We start from the raw sequence: 16,850 nt of genomic DNA, 5'->3' as shown, positions 1-16,850 counted from the left end.
CCTTTTACCTGCTCTAGAGCATTAACTCTCAGAATCTCTGAGAGAAGTCACCTATGTCCATGAGAATAGAGACATTATTTGCAAATAGGCACTAAGGTAGAAGAATTCCTGTGCAGTATCTATGTTGTGGTAGTAGCTGGTGGCGGTTCATTCCCCTTGCATCTTGTTGCCCTGGGATTAGCATTCTGTGAAAGATCAGCCATCTCTAAGAGACTCACTGCTCAAGCACTTTCCAGATTCCATGCTGCCTGCTGCTATTTTCATCAGCATTTCAAGTGGGAGTTTGTGGCTATGCAATTTTATAGTGCTGCTCAGCTCAGAGATTTTGAAGTACATATCTGCACATAGGGCACCCTCTGATACATGGGTTCCACTTGCAGTCTGCAGAGATGAAGCAAAAATTTGTACGGACATGTTTTCCTTGCGTTTTTCTGATCTCAAAAGGGTGAATTCCCTGCTTTGGAAATACTTCATTCTTATAGAGTCATGAAGGCACTCACTGTGGCTTTTGTGTGTTTCATCTAAGTTGTGAGTCTAAGGAAATGTAAACCTGGATTTTGCAGTTGTCACTGAGAAGTGCATGGTCTGGATGCTGTTTGTTAATGCCTCTCATCCCTCTCTCATCTGTGGAGTGAGTGCTGCATTGTAAAAGCAGTCTCTCCCTCCGGCTGGTTAGAGCTGGCTAATATTTCTATTTCAATACAGTTTTTAAACTGCATTTCAGTGAAGGGGAAAAAGTCAATATTTTTTATGCTATTTTCCATGCTTTTCAACTGAGTATTTTTTGATGCAGAGGAACATCTTTTAACTTTTAGTGAAAATGAGGCTGTTAGTGTGTTAATTGTTCCTTGGTGGTTGGGGTGGGTTTTTTTCCCCATTTAAAAGTGGGGCGAGGCTGGAAGCAGAGGCGGGCTGTAACTCTGCCCAGGCTTGGCTCCAAGTAGCAAGCTCTGCTCACAGTCAATGGGCAGTTATATGTTCTTGTCACAATGAAAAGCTGTGAAACATCAGCCTTTGCACTTGCAGTTTTTGTCTTAGTACAGAGGGAATCCATGCTCCTGAGCCCCACACGCTTCCCTAACTGCAGAAAGCCTGCATGCTTGTGCTTTGGAGGGAGCATAAAAGAGGCTTTTTGGCAAAAACAGCAGCAAGGACTGTGTTTGCAGTGGGGAGGTAACTGTGTGGTATTGGCACCACCAAGTTGCTGGAGGATTGGCGTCTCCTCTGTGAAGGAGTATCTGGCTCTCATTTGTTCTGGTTGAGATGGTTGTGCCAGGGTGGTGCTCATGCTCAGGGTCAGCTCTGAGGCCTCATCATGGCAGCAGCTCTCAAAAGCCATTGCAAAGGTAATCCCCGCTTTGTGTGGCTGCATGTGCTCTGGTGGCCTTTGCTCTGACCCCTACCTGTGGGCCCCCTGCTGCAGTGTCTTCCGTCTGATCAGGATTTCTTGACAGCTCCTGTAGTAAAATTAGGTATAATTTTACTTTTTGTGAGAGAGGTTTATTCCCACATGAAGTGTTTTGATCTTGTTGTGTGAGGACTTTGTAGTGAGAGGCAGGCTCTTCAGCTGCGAGTTGAAGGTAATGCCAGTTCGTATTTGGGAACACAGTGGGACTTCTGATTGGGGCTTTTTGGTGTTGGATTTTAAGGGCATGAAGGGAAAGTTGCTGTTTCTGCAGATTAACTGTGAGATCCCATTGGTGCTTTTAAATGTGCAAGCACTGTGAAATGAAAAGCCGGAATCTCCTTTTCTTCCTTAGCTTTTTCTTCACAGTAGCTTTAGGTGATGCTTAGAATAATAGAGCTATACTGTTTTTGGAGTGGATGTTGCATTTCCCTCTCCTTTTATGTCCTGTCTTCATATGTTGTTCTTTAATTTACAAGGTGTCATGGGTTGACATTAGACAAAATGCCAATGCGCCCATGAGGGTATATTTTACCTAATGAACTACTGTGAGATGTGGTCAAGAACAGAGCAGAGCAGGCCTAATACTTGAAACAGACAGACAATTTATTATACTACATAACAATGGACAATAGAAAAGGAAAGAAAAACCCAGCCACCCAAAAGCAGAAGAGAAAACCTCCCAAAAACACTGCTTCTCCTCCCCCCAATTTCCATTCCATACATGCTCACTCAGTTGACTCCAGCACATTACCTTCATCTACTTGCTTAATCCCTCAACAACCCTGGGTTCCTAATCCAAATCATCATCCTTTAAAATTCAGACAATCCACATTCCGTCCAGGACGAGAGGAGTCTCTCTCGCACCACAGACCCCCCCCCACAGGAAACACAGGTCCACCATCCCGTGTTCCCACGTCACCCATGGCACTGCCTAGAAGAGTCTGCCAGGGTGACACCCTCCTTTCCATGTCCAGCACTCTCACTGCCGTCCATGGACCTGAACTGCAACAGGGCTCTTTTTAAGGATGTTTTGGCCAAGTACCAAAAACCAGCCATCTTCTCATTTTGGGACTCAGGTCCCCCCCATTTACCCCTGGGGCCGGGGGCTCCAAGAAGCAGGCCAGAACGTCTCTGGGTTTGAGCCAAAAACATCCACCCACACACAGTCTTATTTATAGTCAGGAGGGTCCAGGGTCCGTCTATGGCTATCATTATGCGGGAAAAGTCCGGCCCAATAGGCCACTCCTCTTCATTCCGGCAATCGAAGGGGCTTCTTTTCATCTCACATTACCCTCTCGGTCCCAGGCTGTCCTCTCTCTTCTAAAAACCACCAACTATGAGAATTCAGCGTCCAGGGATAACTCTCTTCTGCCTTAGAAAGAGTTAAAAGCTTTTATCTCCCACCACCAAGGTCAGGCACAGGCGATCGCAGACACTGCAGTTCTCACAAGCAGCTCCAACTCGGCACCTTCTCTCTCTGGGGGGAGGAGAGAGACGGGACCGGGGGGGGGAAAGGGGGGGGAACGGGATGGGACAGGGAGGGGGACGGAAGGCACCTCCAAAGTTCTCCCTCCACCCCTCCATTCTAGATGGAAGCTGGACCAGCTCCACTCCAGCTCCCTCTGTTCCCCACCCCGAGGCCCACCTTGCTCAGCCAGGCCCACCTTGCTCCCCTCCCCCACCCGGCCTAGCCAGGCCTGGGCAGGGGAGAGGAGAAGACGCTCCCTCTCCGAAAGCAGAGCAGGAAAGAGGGAGTCCTGCTGGGAAATCCGGCTTTTAACCCCTCGTGTCCTCAGAGGCGTGTCCAACCTCTTAGTGGCCAACAAAGGTGCCAATACTCAGACCTAAGGACTGATTGGTTTGACCACTACTTCCAAAAAAACTCACTTCCCTTCAAACCACGACACAAGGGCTTTGCAGTTATGCATTATTTAGAGTTTAGACTCCTTCAGATCAGTAACAAAGATCCCATTGTCAGAACACATGGTACAAAATCTAGAAAAAGAAATTATTGTTATGGATTGCTAATTACCAAAACAGTGTGTCAGCACAGGAAAGTTCAGTACAGGACAGAGGCGAGACAGGTTGGTCTTAGGAGATGACATGGATCAGTTTAATTGTAACAGCCACCCAGATAAGCAGTGGGAGGTGTTCATCTCCATGCTGCTTTGATTTCACTTGTTCTGATGTGTGAGCAGAGCTCTTTGTAGCTGCCAGGGTTATCACTGGTGTGTGGGCCAGCAGTGGTTTGCACCACAGAGCTGATGAGGTCAAGTAATACATGTGGGAGAGAACGTGGCATGCTCAGTGGCACCCAGACAAATGGCAAGGCGCAGAATAGCAGTGGATTTGAACTGCGCAACATCTTTCCTTGATAATTTCTTTTTCTCTTGCACCAATGTCTCCCTTGGTACCTCTGGGTGTTCACAGGAAAATAGATTGAGGAATGTGCTGTCCTCTCTGCCTTTTCATTTCGTAGATCTTTGCCACTGGAGAACTGAAAGGAGTGTTGTAAAAGAGAATTCCGCAAAATAAAAAATCTTTCTCTGCTCAAGATTTCAGAAACTTGAAAAAGACTTTATATGAGAACATCCATAGGGCACTCCCTGAGCAAATTAATTGGAGCCTGTGATGTCATGGTCAAAATCTTACTAAAAGGCCAATAAAACCCCTGATTATCCAGAAACTTGCCTTACCAAAACAGGGTCATGTAATCTGGCCAGGACCAAGTGTATTAAACCAGCCAAACTCTAGTTTATCCAAATGAATGCACTGTCCTCTATATAATTTGGGTGAATGAACTTCCATGGTGTCTGACATAGGGGCTCTGTTGAGTGCTTGAGCACACGCACATTCTGAGCCTACTCAAGGAGCAGGAAATTAAAAAGCTTCCCCAGAATGTTGATTAGTGGTTCTAGAAGCCAACAGCCATAGGCCTATTTATTTATCAAGTTACTAATTTCTTAAGGTTTCCAACAATAATAGTTGAGCTTCATTTTTTTTTTCTTGAAATTTTCTATTTTAATAGTGGTTAGCTGAAGTGGAGTCAAATAGAGGAAAATTTCTGTATTTTAAATCTCCTTTAAAATTGGGGTGCAATACCAAGAGGCATTTGTGTGTTTAATTTTATGCAGTATGAGTTCATCATTTCTCTTTTATGTTTTATTTTTGATTGCATTTTTGTATGCAGGGAAGGGTTTTTAAATTGAAATTCATTGTCTGTTTTATAAATGTATTGTTATAAAGACTTTAGAGTTTTGGATTTTGTTATAATTTTACTCTTAAGTTTATGCTTCTTCAGAGTGTGAGAGTCTCAGCTTGTGTTCCAACCAAGATTTGTTTCCAGCCTTTGGGATATAAGGAAAAAATGTTTCCAATACTATATCCTGAAGCTTCCAAAAACAAAAGGCAAATTTCTGCAGCTGTTAATCCTGTTAGGTTAAATCCAGACTTCAGTGGAAAAAAAGTGACAAAACTTCCATAATTCTGGTGGCACCTGACTTTCTGATTTCCCTATTTCTTTTTTCTCTTTTTTTCCTTTTTTTGAGCCAGTTTCAGTTGAGCCAATCTCTGAATTTGGAGCTCCTGAGTCCTAATTTTTAAATGCTTAGGGTTGGCAATAACATAAATGTACAGGGATTAGACTACTGTAACAAGAACCTTCAGAGGCTAAAGAAAACATTTGATTTCCAGTAAGTGGCACGGTAAACACATACCATAATCAGTTCCAAAAAGTTATTAGTCCTGAAACAGCAGGGTGTCCCTTCTAATACATGTTATCTTTTTTCTTTCATGACTGCGTAGATTATCCTTCACTCTATGCATAAATACCAGCCTCGTGTGCACGTCATCCGAAAAGACTGTGGCGATGATCTGTCCCCTGTCAAGCCCATTCCTTCTGGAGAAGGGGTGAAAGCCTTCTCCTTTCCAGAGACAGTTTTCACTACCGTCACAGCATACCAAAATCAACAGGTAATTTGAGCTTTCTGCTTAGCACTTTCCAGGCTTTTCAGAGCAGACTGGAGATGTAAGAGAAAGGAGAAAAGCAGATACTTTCATTATGTCACTTATTAAAATAGAATTATCTAAACTCTTTTTTTTACTACAAGTAGCTTTCACTATTAGTATTGCTGTAGTGTCTAGAGGCTATAGCTGATCCTTCAGAGATGCTGCATGTAAAAAATCATTTTTATTGTGGAGATCACAGTCTAATTAGTGTGCTTAATGATATCTTGATTATAAATACAGCATTGCAGAACAAGGCAAAGAGCAGTCTGATTTTTAAAGGTGTTTCTGTACCTTTAAATGCAGGTACATGTCTGGAGAGAATTTTTAAAGCACTTTTGTTCCTGACTCCAATGCTTTTAATACTCCCAGGGCTTTAACAGAGAAGCTGAGTTCTGAAGAAAGTTGCAGTTGTTTTTATTAACTGCATTCAGCTTAAATTATTAAGGGCAATTTGTCTGGGTCCACATGGATTCAAAGTCAAAAGTAAACTGCAGGTTGTATCACTCGGCTCTTTCTACCTTTCATTTAAATATTAGCATACATAATGACACTATAGTTAGTGTTGTGGCATTTTATTAATTTCATATAATTTATTGCAGCTGTATTTTTTTGAAATTACATGTGCATTGATAACTTTACAAAGAGAAGAGCAGGAGAGCCATGTAAATACTGAAATATAAATATTTGGTGACTTTCCCATTTATTAAAAGAAATTACAGTTATTTGGGGTGTGGTGTATTTTGCTGGGTTTTTTGGTTGGTTTGGGTTTTTTTAAATGGAGTATAATAACCTAGAGATAATCACTTTTTTCACATTTCCCTCTTGACCAGTTCAGAAATAAAATTTAAGTTGTATTGCAGTTAGACTGTGTACTCACTTAGGTGAAGAATGACATTTGCTTGAAGTTTTTTCTCAGCAATTCCAACTGCCATTTGTCAGCTTTAAATACCTATTAGCTTCTTGAGGGATCTGCAAAAAAAATGATCAGAAGATTGTCCCTTATTTTGCTATATTTCAAGACAACCATCTTAAATTATGCAAATACGAAGATGTTTCTGCTGTCAGCCTTTTTCTGTCAGGAGAGTTGTTTTCTATGCTACTTGTCTGAGTTTACAGGTAATGATTTCTCTTAATCATGTTCACAGATAACTCGTCTGAAGATTGATAGGAACCCATTCGCCAAGGGCTTTAGAGATTCGGGCCGTAACAGGTGGGTGTTGGGGGGAGCTGGGCTTGTTCCTGCTGACAGAATCAGACTGTGAAGGCTGTTCAAGGTGAACCCTTGCACTTACAGACAAACTAATCTGAGAGCTCAGACTCCTTGACGGACCACTCAGACTCCCAGTAGTGTTCCCCACGGTGAGCTCCCGTTGCTACACCTCTGACCATTTAGGTCAACAGGCTGGCACTCGGCTGGACTTGTACTCAGGTTTCCTTTCAGTGGAAGCAGTGACACTCCATGTAAATGAACTTCATGTATACTCAGATCCATGATTTCAGGCTGTGCTTGAAATCTCCTCTCTCTCCTGGCTGGAGACACAAATTGCAGATACCACTGTCAAACTATAAGCCAGGTTCTCTTGCATGTAAGTGGCATATAGCATGGATGAACAGCATGTTTCCTTGTGAAGTGGGAGAAACTGGTTTGTGCAGTAACACTTGCCTAGAAGGTGGGAGAGCTGTGTTCAAGTGTCTGCTTAGTCTAAGGAGTTTTAAATCCGCTTCCTAAGTGAGTGTCTTTTCTGGCAGGCTACACAAGACCATGATATGAGACTGGCTTCCAGCTCTTCTGGAATTAATTGCTTATTCTCTCTTGATCTGTGAATCTTTCAAAATAGCAGTGGGAAATCTGAGTAGTGCAAAGTGGAGATTTGGGCATGGTCTGGGCTGCTAGTGCTTATGAGGTATTTTATCCAACAGCTATTTAATGAAAGGTATTTAAGCCTGTTTTGAATTGTATGTTAAACCATTTCAGCTAAAAAAAAAAAGCAGTATTTCATTGTGGTGTATAGTATACATCAGGTCCAGTGACCACATTGTGTTTGGTGTCTGCAGCTGCTATATTTATAAGCAGGTCTTGCAGAGAAGGGAACAGACTCTGCTGGTAGGAATGATCAGCGAGTTTCTTTTTGATAGTTGCTTTATTGAGCTTCTCAGTTAGCAGAAGCTTAAGCATTAAGGCCTGTTGTGTGCTTACACTTCAGTTACATAGAACCTAAAACTGGACAGCAAATAAGAGTAGTTTTTGGAAAATTAATACTTATGGAAGGGATGAGGTAGTTGTAAAGACTTACAGGCATTCACTGTAAGTATCTTTTCAGTATGTCTGAGATTTTGTCTTCTAGCAAGAAATAAGTATCGTCATTCAGTGGCCACTGACATAAACAGAGTTTTGCCCTCTTTTGTAGCCTTCTAGTTAGAAATTAAGTGAACAGTATCTTCCAGGTAACTGCAGTGACTGAAGAAGCAAAACATGCTGTGTGTACTTTAGGAAGAAAAGGGTTGCCATATGTGCCCTGTTTGAAAGCTCTCTCTCTCTTAGGCAGTGTCTCTGCTATGCTTGCTGTTTGCAGAACTATAAAATAAGTACTGTGGAACCTCCCAAGAAGTGTGAAATCCTAATCCTCTGAAATGTGCAAATTTAGGTGGACTTAGAATTTGTTGCATAATGTTACATGAAACAAGAGAAGATAGTCTTTTAGAGACTGCATTACTGGAGAAGTGTGTTTGGGAATTCAGCTCAGAATTTATATTGTCAAGGAAAATTTCTGTTGCTATACTCAGTGGATAATTATTCTGCTCTGTTAAATAGTGAAGTTAAATGTTAGGGTTCTGTTATCCTCAGTGTTCTGGCTGGTGTGTTTATCATTCAGGCATTTTAGTCTGCAACAAGTTTTAAAAAGTACAGTGGTAAAATTATACCCAACTTTTCAATATTGCTTTAATGCAGCTATTTTACTCTGCACTGCTGCATGCAGTAATTCTGTTTAATTAAAAGTATTCCCTTCTAGGTCATTCTCGTTCAGTCCCACAGGCTATTTTATAGAAATCAGTGGCTTCACCTTTTGAAAACATTCCCCATGCATTTGCAAAGTGCAACAGAATTTATGTGCTGAGAATAGTTTCACTCTTCAGTTGGGCCTTAAGTTTGACCCTATAAAAACTTTTACTCAGGAAAGGACCTGAAAGGAGGAAATTTCTCCCTTTAAATTCTTTGGGAAAAACATAACTTTTTTGTTAAATAAACGTGGGCATTTGATAACGCAAATTAGGGTGGTGATAAAATGTGGAAACTGATCGAAGGCATCTTGTATAAATTATCACCTTGGCTACTCCTCCAGGAGGTGGCTTTTATCTCCACTTTAACTAGAAATGAAAATTCACCATTACTGCAGAAAATTAAGGCTATCTTTTTAGTCCAGCTTCAGCTAATAAATGCTTTATAAATGTTTCCTGACAGACATTTGTGTTCCTGCTGGAAGGAGTAGTATCAGAACATGTTGGTTGCTTCAAATTGGGCTATTTGCACAATTCAAGTTTACAAAGTACTGCTGCTCAAAGGCAAGCACTTGTATTTGATGTGTGCCTGATACTGACACAAATGTGTGATTTGATACTGACACTCAACAGGCCTCTGGGGCTCAGCAGCCAAAAATATCACCAAAATTATACTTCCATGTTTATATACCTCTGAGATGCTTTATTCATAAATAATTGTCAGAAAACAAATGGGCCTTTACCTTCAGGAAACAGAGATTCTTCTAAATAGTGTCTGCCACCATTGTCTACACAGTTACTTCTGTTTTCCCAGGACACTGTTGCAAGAAAATGAGTGAATACTTTAGTTTCTAAAGGCATTTTGCTTATTAAAACAATGTTGTTTTAGACATAATTTTAGTAGCAAAACAGCTGTACACCCATGCCTTGTTCATGTTCTAAGTGTGATTTTCCAGCTCATTAGTAATGACTGGGAATCCTGCTTTAATAGAGGTTGTTAATGGAATCACCTTTGTTCTAGAAGGAAGTAGCAGATCATCCCTCTGGCAGTTAAAACTTTAACTGCCAGAGGGATGATCTCTTTAAGGAATATCATACTAGCGGAACATTTAAAATCATTTTAGCCAAGTCTTCCCACTGAAACAGCCCTCGCAAAAGGCCCAAAATATTGAAATAGAGAACCAGGCTTGTGGAATTGCAAAACACTTTGTGTGCTGTCAGCCCAGTGGTTGCAGGTCTCTGTGGTCTCATGGATAGGTTATAAGGCTCTTTTCTAAAAAGTGATATCAAGCTGAAAATAATCCTGAAATGTTATTAATTTTTATATGTTCCTGAGGTAGAGTATCCAATAGAGACGTGTGGCAAAATACATCTTTCTTTTATGACACTGTGATTCTTTCGTTCTAAATAGAATGGGACTGGAAGCTCTGGTAGAGTCTTACGCCTTCTGGAGACCTTCACTGAGGACACTTACATTTGAAGATATACCTGGGATACCCAAACAAGGTAATGAGTGTCTGTGTGTTCTTTCAAAACAAAAATGAAAGATGAAGCTTTGCCCATCATCCCTTACAAAAGTCTAGGTAAGTGTGTCACTCGCAAGACAGAAACAACTAACCACAGTGCAGCCATCCCCCCATCAGAGTTACTCTAAGTTAGAAAACTAATGCTAACTCAACCACCGTGGCGGTAAAATGTTAAATTGTAAGGAAAAATCAGATCACATGTGGAGGAGAATGCGAGTTATTTAAAGACTGAGTAAGCTATTCCTTAGTGTTATGCTCTGGCTAGATATAAAAGGTGGAGATCACTTACAGATGACCTCTGTTTTACACATCCAGACTGCAGTGGAAGAATTACTTGTGTTTTTAAGAAAAAAAAGTAAAAATGAATGAGAGAAGAAATGCTTCCTTAAGTAATGAGTAAATAGGAGGAAGCTTAATTTGTTTTCTTCCTAGAACCCCTTCTTGATTCTTGAAGACCTGAAAATTGTTCAGTAAATGGGCCAACAAATTTTATCTGCCTCCTAGAGCTTAAAGAAATGGATCTTCTCTTCATTTGCTTTTTCCTGCTCCTCACTCTTTATTGAAAACCACTTTGTTTCCACTTTCCCCATTGAACAGGTAGTGTCATGAATGAGAAAAATATTTAAATGGCCCATTTGGACAGAGTGGAATCTCTGTATCCTTTCTAAGTTCTTTTATTTCCAGAGTATGCCAATATGCATAGAAAACAACTCAGCCTTTTTCCAGCTAAATCAGACATATTGCTCCCAATTCTTGCATTTTCTGCTACCAAATTTACAAATGTCCAGTCTGCTTTCTTGATAATGTATTGTTTACAAAGTTGTTAAACATCTTCAGAGCAAAAATGCAGAACGTAGAGAAATTCAGAGAAATCACTTTTGTCAGCTTCTTGGTTCACTCATTTGAGAAACCTTGAGTATCAGTCTTCGATTTGGGGCAACCAAAAGGAGATTTTGTGCCAAGTCATAGATACACTGGATGAGTGTTGGCAGAGTATGGGCGTAGCAAGGGGGTGAGGGACGATCTCATCAAAAAGGTCTTTAATGAGAAGATAGAATGAGACCCGAAATACCTTGTCAGACTGTGTAAGACTGAAAGGCAACTGATGATGTAGTTAATCCATCTAGGAGACAGACAGGCTGTTTCTATGTAGGAGCATTGCTCAGTAGCAGGGGAGCTGCTACTGTGAACTTCTCACTTCCTTTTCTGCTGTTGCCTGAGGTTAAGAAGATAGTTGAAGTTACTATTGATATTCTGAGGATGCAAACTGGGATCCTTGCAAAATCTTTAGTCATGTATACTTTGGACATAGCAACTTTCCAAAAGACTCCATTAGTTGTTAAAGCTGAAAATGCCCATCTTCAGGTAGTGAAGATTGATGAAGATGAAAAGAAAAATATGTCTTATACCAGGATTTGTGTAATGTGGCAGTGTCTAATAGTGCTTTGTGCTTGTGCTGTCCTGTTAACAGAGAAGCAGCTGCAGGCAGTGTTTGTTCATAATGTATTTTTCTTTTTGCTATCTCACCTATTATGATAACCTGTTAACTTACTGACAGCATTTATCTCTTTGTAGCATCAGGCTGTTTGATTGTTAATGTGATTGTCAAACAGGTCTTCTTTGTTAAGTGTCTTCTGCCTAAAAGACTGTAAAAGCCCCCAGATAATTTTTCTACACTCAGTTTTCAGGAAGATACGATATTTTAAGAAAAGGAAGTGTTTCTTGCAGCTGGGAAACTTTCAGTCCTGAGAAAAGGTTTCACCTATAGCAAGCAGTGTGTTTTCAGGAGCATTCAGCTCTGGTGTTTGTAATATGAAAAGTTCTGATAGCAGTAAATGAACAACTTGCAAACATTTTGCTGCAAACCAACCCATTCAAGAAATGAAGCAGCTATGTGCAGTGTTCAGCCTACACTTTTCCTGAAGTTGTTCTGAATTTTTTTTGTTGTTCTCAGAATTTTTTGGTTTGAAGTCAGAAGTTTTTTGTTCTGAAGTTTTGTTCTGAAGCTGGGAACTTTCCTGAAGCTGTTATCTGTGAGAGCCTCTGAGCTTAGGAGCTGGTTCCTCAGCTGGTGCTCTGACAGTGACAGTCAGGTACAGAGTGCTTGAAACACATCCTGGACTGTAGCATGAGCACAGATAAGCCAAAAATCATCATTTTGAAGAAGGTTTGCTGTGATGTGGTACTCATGTGGCTACATCTTAACTGCGATGCAATTTCCTTCCGTGTCATATAAGAAGCAGTTAACCTTTTGGGCAGGAGCTCTAAACATTGAGTGATGGTTATAAAAACATAACTTCAGTTCTCTTTCTTGGTCAGGTTGTTTCTTTAGAAATATGCATGTGGTTTATTCACACATTCTCCTGCACATGTATGTAAAAGTTTTTAATTAATTCAAGTTGGATTTAATCTCAAGGGTTATTATAAAAGACAAAGGTCTTGATCTTTCACCTGGGAGGTGGACCTTTCCCAATGTGCTTCTTACACTGCCATATTCTCTTCCAGGAAATGCAGGTTCCTCTCCTTTACTGCAGGGATCTGGCAGCGGAGTGCCGTCTACCCACCCTCACCTTTTGCCGGGTTCCCCGTGCACATCTCCAGCCTTCCACCTCAGTCCCAACACCAGTCAGCTGTGTACCCTTGCTCCAGCTGACTACACAGCTTGTGCCCGCTCAGGCTTGGCCCTGAACAGATACAGCACCTCCTTGGCCGAAACCTACAACCGGCTCACCAGCCAGGGCGGCGAGACCTTCGCGCCCCCACGGACTCCCTCCTACGTCGGCGTGTCGAGCAGCGCGACCGTGAACATGTCCATGAGCGGCAGTGACGGCGACGCCTTCAGCTGCCCGCAGACAGGCTTATCCATGCAGATTTCAGGGATGTCTCCACAGCTCCAGTACATCATGCCTTCCCCATCCAGCAATGCCTTTACCACCAACCAAACCCACCAAGGCTCCTATAACACGTTCAGACTGCACAGTCCCTGTGCGCTCTATGGATATAACTTCTCCACATCCCCTAAACTGGCTGCCAGTCCTGAGAAAATTGTTTCTTCCCAAGGAAGTTTCTTGGGGTCCTCGCCAAGTGGAACCATGACGGATCGGCAGATGTTGCCCCCCGTGGAAGGAGTGCACTTACTTAGCAGTGGGGGGCAGCAGAATTTCTTTGACTCTAGGACCCTAGGAAGCTTGACACTCTCATCTTCTCAAGTGTCTGCACATATGGTTTGATGAAGCCTTTAAGTAAAAATACAACGTGTTTGGTGTCTACAATGTATTTCTTTTGGAATATGAAAGGGCACTTGATGTAGCTTGTAAAGTGTGTGTATATATATAATATGAGAGGAAGTTTCACTGAAATTTTGACTTGCTTGTGGCCAGATTATTCTCCTATTTTGAGTTACACAGAGTTTGCTGTGGTGCAGACCGCTTTAGTTTTCTGGTATAATACACTTAGTTATATAACACGTTGGGACATATGCAACAAATTAAGTAAGACTTCCTCCCCTTTCCCCCTCCTCTGTTCTAACCCCTTTAAAGAATGAAGTGACACTTGGAGTATTAAACAACACAAAAAAAGCCCACTTACATTTCCTATAGTACTGGTGACTTTTTTAAAAAAATTCATACAATAAGCTGATGCACCAAAGGCATTTTACAAGTTTCTTCTCAGTTTTAAGGGATACAAAGGGTATTTGGATTTCTTAGTGGTAAGCGTCAAGCATCCAGTCTAAAATAGAAGTTTAGCTAATAGATTATTTACAAGGTAAACAGAAGGATTAGTTTGCCTTCTCATGATATGCTGGTTGTAGCTTATCAACAGCACAGCATTCTCACTAGGATTTGCTTTTTTCAGCATTAGTCTAGATTTATGATTATATGTTTGAAGACAAATAATGCATATTCAAATTGGGGTGATAGGAATAATTCAAACCAACAGCACTAGAAACAGCATTCCTTTGTATGAAATGAATGTTGGGGTGCTTAATTTTTGTCAAAGGTAGGGCTTGATGCATTTTTTCGTCCATAAATATTGCCTATAAGACATTTACTGGACAGTAAGATATTCAATTGTATCTTTGTTTTTGTATTTTTACTTTTTTAAAGGAAAATGCAGTTTGATTTAGGAAAAAAAAAAAGTGAGCAGGATGAGAAATTCCATTATTGGTTTTATCTGTTTTGTGTGTGTGACGTGTTTTGGGTTTGGTTTTTTTTTTCATTTGTGTTTGCTTGTTGTTTGTTTGGTTTGTTTTTTTGTTTTTTTTTTTTTAATAAGGGCAAAAGGTCCTTCATCTTCAGTATTTCAAAAATACATCTCCTGTATCAATTAGGAAGATGACCCAGTTTGCCCAAAAGTATTTCTGGAAGCAGAACGTCATAGCTGCCTTCCTGTTGCTCTGGTTTTGTCCTGGAATTGGAGAGGTTTCCTTCATTCCCACCTCTGGTTTCTAAATGGCACTTGTAAGAATGTAGATCCCCTTCTGCTCCTGACCAGACTTCTCCAGAGTGAAAAGGACACAGGGAGACACTTACAGTGGTGAAATTTCTGCCCTTGTCTACACCTGCACAGCCCAGGCGTGTATCAGTTCTTCTGCAAAACCTGCCTCTCAGCTGCCCGTCGTCAGAGCTGAACCACAGAGGTTGTAAAACAAATTTTAGTGCTCGAGAGAGCAGGTCGTCTTCAATAGTATGCTAATCCTCATTTATATGGTGCAGGTGATGTAGAGGCATTCTAAGGTGGGTACAGATGTAGTTGAAGGTGCTTCCTTAGTCAGCATTAAAGGAGATTATGTTTGTTGGATTTTTTTGATCAAGGCAAATTTTCATGTTTCTCAAGAGTTGCTTTATCTTTTCAGTCAAACAGTGGGCTTACCCACTCTCACTTCAAAAAAGACAAAAGACTCATTTCAGCTAGTAAGTATTTCTTCAGTGGGATGGAGATAATACATGCAGAAATAGCCCTCTTACTACCTCCTCTTATCTGGGAACAGAACAGCAATCTTTAAGCCTGTGCTTGAAGAATGCTTTATTTCTATTGGTTATGTATTTGTTTCTGTTAGAGATATGTATAAAATTCTCATTCAAAGTTAGAAAGAGAACAGGGTGCAATTGAGGTGACGTGGGCTTGCTTCTTTGCTGTCTTAAACTTTCTAAGTGACCTTTCTGAGTAAACCTAAGTTCACTCAGTCTCTATCAGATTTTTTTCTTCAGGAAAAATGTGATAATAGCACTTCTCTTCCTCTGACGAAAGAGTGAAAGTACATTGAAGATGAAGACCATCTTTACATTTGCTGTACTGTGGACAGAATGCTACAGTTGAGTGGCTGGGTGGTGTTCATACATGAGGATAACAAAGAGCATTCATGTACTTCATCTCTGTTGCTGGTCTCAGCAGTGCCGTGTCCTTTGAGGCAAACTTCCTAGAAAACACCTACAATGCTAAAAACAGTATTCAAACTCATGCTCGTGGTTTGTGAAATGGTTCTAAGGTGTATAGAAGATGGGAAAATATTCAGCTGTGCAAATTGTCATAGCTCTCTATTGGTTTAAATTAAGAAGTAACTTGTGTATAGTTATTCCTGCTCTGGCCAAAACTTTGAAATTTTGCAGTTGGAAAAATACTTAAGTGGAAAGATGGTACAATTAATCAGTACTTGAAAAAGCATAAGTAGCCATATCAACTTAAGAGCTGTGACTAGGTAGAAATGTGGAAGAGCTAAATCATGCGTGTTCCTATAAAGAGAGAAAAAAAAAGGGTTGTGCATGGATGGATGTTCATGGCAGTGCTTCTGTCAAGACTATGTACTTTATCGTCTGGGAATTTTTTAGAACTGGTCTCTTATTTTTCCTCGAATTATTCTTATCATATAACCACACAATATTGTTTTATTTGTTCCTTAAAATTTGAATCATATTGTAAATACTGGTTTGTCATTGTGAAAAGACTAGCTTTTTATCAATACAGTAAATGCTATATATGCATTATATATATAATTATATATCTGTATTTTACAAAAATGCCACAGAAAATATATTAAAGTGTGTATTCAAACACTTTTTACTACATTTGGAAAACGGAGAGACTTGGGCCTATTTTTTTCACTACAGCTTCAACAGGACCAAAGGCAGCGACTCGAAGGTAAGCTCTGAATTTCAGGGACTTAATACAAGAAGCTCCAGTACATCCAAAATTCTTTAACCACCTGCAGTTGAACCTCTCTTGTTATTTCTATGCAAAAGATTTGTCCCAATAGATTCTTTGTATAAGGAGAACCAGCTGAAAGCAGAGCTGTGGTGTTTTTATGTGGGGAGAAGGACTGAGCTGCCTGCCAGAGTCTTTAGCCAGTGGTGGAACTTTGGTACTTCTCAAAGCCCATGTCATCCCAGCTGCCAAGACCAGTTCAGCTGCCCTATATCAACTGCATCTGAGAAGTTAGCCCTTCCATGTGACCAGCTTCTTGTGCGGGAGCTTGGTACTCTGCACTTTTTCTCTCTCTGTATTTCTTTGGTGATTTGCCCTTTGGTTCTGCCAGTTCTAAATGCAAAAAGCCATTGATTTTGAAGGCAGAATTTACAACCAGTAATCATCTGGGTATACTGTTACTCAGCAATGAGCAGCATTTCTCCCTCCAGAAATACTGTTAGGCATAGTGGCCTTATTTCCTATTGTACTGCAATAAATGATTCCATGTGACATAGGGCACAGGGCCTGAAAATCTGATTACTTCAGAGACTAGGGTTTCATAGTCACTTAACACCAGCATTGTTGCAAATGACCAGAATTAGGACAAGAGAAGTAGGAATGAAATACTTGATCATAAATACCAGGCCTCCAAAGAGAATGAAAGCTTCTGGTCTTAATAAGAGAACAGGTTTTTTTTTTTTGTTTGTTTGTTTTTTTTTGTTTTTTTT

The 16,850-nt window shown here is 40.7% G+C and overlaps 1 protein-coding gene across 1 annotated transcript in view; it reads left to right on the top strand.

Annotated features, from left to right (window-relative positions):
- The window catches only part of TBX18 (T-box transcription factor 18), a 25,379-nt gene extending 8,529 nt beyond the window's left edge, over window positions 1–16,850 (top strand). Inside the window, exons 5-8 of the mRNA XM_063389585.1 lie at window positions 5,213–5,380; window positions 6,562–6,626; window positions 9,825–9,919; window positions 12,445–16,850. Of these exons, the coding sequence (XP_063245655.1) occupies window positions 5,213–5,380; window positions 6,562–6,626; window positions 9,825–9,919; window positions 12,445–13,169 (1,053 nt within the window). The 3' untranslated portion in view covers window positions 13,170–16,850. The remainder of the gene's footprint in view (window positions 1–5,212; window positions 5,381–6,561; window positions 6,627–9,824; window positions 9,920–12,444) is intronic.

Source organism: Prinia subflava, chromosome 2 (assembly GCF_021018805.1).
Source record: "Prinia subflava isolate CZ2003 ecotype Zambia chromosome 2, Cam_Psub_1.2, whole genome shotgun sequence".
NCBI lineage: Eukaryota > Metazoa > Chordata > Aves > Passeriformes > Cisticolidae > Prinia > Prinia subflava.
The sequence above is the reverse complement of the archived record's forward strand: the minus strand, read 5'-3'. Positions and strand labels throughout refer to the sequence as shown.